Source organism: Spermophilus citellus (genome assembly GCF_964194105.1).
Source record: "Spermophilus citellus genome assembly, chromosome: 1".
Classification (NCBI taxonomy): Eukaryota; Metazoa; Chordata; class Mammalia; order Rodentia; family Sciuridae; genus Spermophilus; species Spermophilus citellus.
In genome coordinates, this window is record NC_138182.1 from 116,717,104 (window position 1) to 116,721,539 (window position 4,436).

A 4,436-nucleotide genomic window follows, 5' to 3' on the forward strand; every position below is an offset into this window, starting at 1 on the left:
AGCATTCAAAAAGTTGAAGTATGCTGTAACCAAACAGCAAACTATCATAAAAATGAAGATAAATAACCCATTTATAATGGGTACAAAGCAATATGTAGTGATAAATTCAACCAGGAGGTTAAAGAAGTTACTGAGAATTAAAAATTTTCATTGGAAGAATGAGTACATTATAATATATACACAACCAAAGGTCTGCGGATTTAATGAAATCACTGTATAAACTCTCCTTTTTCACAGAGAATAAACCATTTTAAAAATCATGTGCAAACACACACACACACACACACACACACAGAGAAAGGAAATAATGAGCAAAAACTACAAAAGCAGGGAAAGCGTAAGACCTTATTTCTAACCCTACCACAGAGCTGTACATAACTAAAATAGCACAGGACTTAGAAAATCTGGGTCATTTGGACAGTGGATCAGAACCGAGAGCCAGAAATGAACCTACTCATGAAAAGGGAATTGGCTTTGAAAAAGTATGTCACTACTGCCATGGAAACAGGGTAGTGATTCCAATAAAGAAGGCTGGGCTAGTCTCTCTGGATTTGCAGAGAAAGCAAGGCCGTGGCCACAGACAGCCTGGTGAAGGTGGACCTGAACTTCACAGCAGCCCTGGGGAAGCCTCGCCCCTGGTCTCTCCCACAGGAACCTCAGTGACTGATGGAGTCCCGGGGCCTCACTGGCCTCTCTGGACCCTACTCCAGGGTGGGAAGCTGCTCCTTGAGAGGGCTGTCAGGGGAGAGGCACTGTGGCCACATCAGGGACAGCCACTGGGGGGAACAGGGTGACAGTCACAGTAGAGGCAGCATCTCCCTCTGGACCCATGCCAAACTCAACCTTCGGGTCAGGGCAAAACATAACCCCCACCCTCCTCCTGGTGCTCACTCCTCTCCACAGCCCTGTTGACAGCGCAGGCAGCAGGCAGCTCAGGGCTCCACACCCCCAGAAGTGAGGGAAGCCACAGCCTCTGCACCACCACCAAGTTCCCCAGAGCCTGCAAGAGCTTTGTACTGCTCCCACGTCCTGCAGGACAAGGTCTTCAGTGAGTTTCGATTTTTCCTTATACTGTGGCTGACTGTAATTTTCATAAGACTTTCATAGGTCTGGAGAAAATTCTTATCCAAATGTCCTAATAAGAAATGTTTTTTTGGGTGATTAGACGTCAATTTTAAGATCTCTTAACCTAGCCTCCTTAATACAGGTGACAGGGCATAAAACAATATTTTCTATGCTAATTTCTGAAACATGAACTCAGGATTTATTTCAAAGACTCCAATTTATTGTAGAATTTTGGCTTAAGGATATAGCAATATTCAAAGCAAATGTCAACAATCTCATCATGCAAAACAGGATACTGACAACACTGTAATCAATGAATAGATTATTGAAAATATAAGGGAAAGTTTAATTCACTTATGAGGAAGAGAGTAAGACATGATAGAAAATAATGGTGAGGTTAATAATATTTGTTTAAATTGCCAATATGTGACCACTAAAAAGAACCAAGTAACAGTGACCTTAAGTGGTACAGTATCATTCATGAACAGTTATTATTGTTGATTTTGTGACAGATTAGGATGCTGTGAATCATCATTTAAATTAAAGCCTGGCAGGAATTTCTGCCTTTATTGTCTTTGTATTTTTGTAGAAATATAAGTCTCAAAATGCAGGCTACAGCTGTCCCTCCAAAGAAAAAAAGAAAGAAACAAAAATCAGGAAAATAAAAGAACATGAAACATGAGAAGAAAGGTGAGGAAACAAAAGCCAAGGGCAGGATCTGGGTTAAGACGTTTAATCAGTCACCAAGGTGACCAAATGGACTCAGAAAAGTTAAAGGAGGAGGAAAGCACATTCACACAGAGAAGACAGAAACACACACATTGTTACAGAAACTGACACAGTGGAAGAATATTCAGAATCAAAGTCCATTGACTGGGAAATAAGTGTGCACGTGAGTAGTGGACAGTGCACATCCCTGTCTTCACTCCTCACACGTGAGTAGTGGACACGTGAGTAGTGGACACGTGAGTAGTGGACAGTGCACATCCTTGTCTTCACTCCTCACACTTCAGCAGGACCATTCTCTGGAGGCCCAGGCTGCTTGGCCCTTCTCCTGTGACAGTGTCTGTGTGCTGCTGCATTCTATTAGGACATTCAGACTTTGTGAAGAAAAACTCAGAAAACATGATAAGACACCATGGAAAATGTGATCAATCAACTGGAATTTTACAGAAAAACTTTATTGTTACAGCCAACATTGAATCCCCTTTCCTGCCAAGATCTATCTCTCTCTCTCTCTCTCTCTCTCTCTCTCTCTCTCTCTCTCTCTCTCTCTCACACACACACACACACACACACACACACACATTAAATAGGAACAAATATTAAGCCTGATCTTTCCATCCAACTTGCCCTTTTTATTGCAGAACATTTCATCAAGAATGAACAGAACGTCAGGGCTCATGGGCTTCCTTCTCCTGGGTTTCCCTGGCCGGTGCAGCCTTCAGCTCCTACAAGCTGGGGCTCTCGCTGCAGCCTACCTGGCTGCCCTGGTGGGGAATGGCCTCACCATCACCATCACCTCCCTGGACCCGGGCCTCCACACACCCATGTACTTCTTCCTGAGGAATATCTGCCTCATTTCTGCTGTGGTGCCCCAAGCTGTCACCAACTCTGTCACCCACTGCTACTCCATCTCATTCCTCGGCTGTGTGGCCCAGGTCTTCCTGGTGCCTTTCTCTGCAGTTGCAGAGCTGAGCCTCCTCACAGTGATGTCCATGGACCGCTATGCTGCCATCCGCCATCCCCTGCACTATGAAGCCATCATGAGCAGGGACACCTGTGTGCAGATGGTCACTCTGTCCTGGCTCAGCAGTGGCTTTGTATGTGCCATGCACACTGTAGCACCTTTTCCTTTTCTTACTGTGGAAACTGTCAACTTCAGCAGTTCTTCTGTGACATTCCGCAGCTGTTGGCTATTTCTTGCTCCCAGAACGTGACTGCAGAAGTCGTGCTCATCTTCATAAGTGCCATCCTGGACACTGGCTGCTTTGCCTGCATCGTCGTCTCCTACGTCTTCATCTTCTCCACTGTCAGGCAGATCCCGTCCACAGCAGGGAGGGCCAAAGCCTACTCCACCTGCCTCCCCCACCTGGCAGTGGTAGTGCTTCTCCTCTCCACTGCCTTCACTGCTTACCTGAAGCCTCTCCTAGGGTCCTCCTCCTCCACTCACCTGGTGCTCTCTGTGGTCTCTGTTGTGCTGCCCCCATCCCTCAACCCCGTCATCTACAGCCTGAGGAACAAGGCCATGAAGGCAGGATTGGAGAAGCTGGTCACCGGGAAGCTCCTGACAAAGCAGCACATCCTCCTGTTCCTCCACGGATAGAGCAGATCCCTCTCCATGTTTGTGCATGTCCCGGGCTGCTCTAAGCTGGCCTGTTCTTGTCTCAGGGTTCCTGCAACCTTGGTGCTGATCGTGATCCAACTGGAGTGAAAGACACTGACGGGTTATCACTGAAGGGGGGCCTGGTCTGGCACACTGCAGTCCAGGAGAACTGCCAAGGGGGTACTGGGGGTCTGCCCCTCTTCCCATCATGCTCTCTTGTCTTCCGCTTCTTGGATGAAATCATATATCTTGGGTTCAGATATTTTCAAGTTAGTTGTTTAAATGTCTTACTCAACTAAGGCTGTGGACTCTCTGGTGTCACTGATTGAAAGCCAAAGAGGAAACGTGCCCTGGGTGACCTCAAAGTCTCCTGGTAAATGGGCAGGAGGTCTGGACCTCCCTCACATGGTAGGACACTCTTGATGCTGTTGTGTTGTATCTTTGCCTTTGTAGCAATTGTTTCCTGAGTCATTTCTTGTACCTTAAGATGCAAAACAACACCTAGTAAATAAAGTATCCCTCCAGCTAAAGAGCATATGTTAAATACCAATTGAGCAGGAGGCAGGTGTGACCTGTAGTCGTGTTCTTCACACACAGGCAGCTTTCCCACCACTATAGGGGCATGTGCACTGGCAATGCCCCCTGGTCACAACAGTACACAATTTTGTGTTGTGGTAAATTAGAAGAATTTCTTTAAAAATTTTTGTGCAAAAGTAATGGCTATATTAAAACAATTCACTTTTCTTAACACTTTGAAAATATATTTATTTTATTCCATTAACCACTGCATGGAACTACCAAGTGACATTGTTAAATATGTGCTCATTAATACCTCTCTTTCATCACTGAACGTTCATATCTTTCCATTTACCTGCAGGGAAAATATGCTTCAAACCAAGCTGAGTTACTCCCAGCTCCTCCCTGCCAAGAGAGAGATGGGAGGGGGAGAAGGGGGGTGTATGGGGAGAGACAGAAAGAGAGAGAGAGAGAAAGAGAGAGAGAGAGAGAGAGAGAGAGAGAGAGAGAGATTATAACTGACCTTCTT

The 4,436-nt window shown here is 45.7% G+C and overlaps 1 protein-coding gene across 1 annotated transcript; it reads left to right on the forward strand.

The window, feature by feature from the left end:
* Positions 1 to 2,447: 2,447 nt before the first annotated feature.
* On the forward strand, positions 2,448 to 3,391 carry LOC308647506 (olfactory receptor 14A16-like; the record flags this gene model as incomplete). Its single annotated transcript, XM_081291615.1, has 2 exons — positions 2,448 to 2,888; positions 2,975 to 3,391. 2 exons carry the CDS (start codon positions 2,448 to 2,450, stop codon positions 3,389 to 3,391), a joined length of 858 nt encoding a protein of 285 aa, XP_081147741.1.
* Positions 3,392 to 4,436: the final 1,045 nt, after the last annotated feature.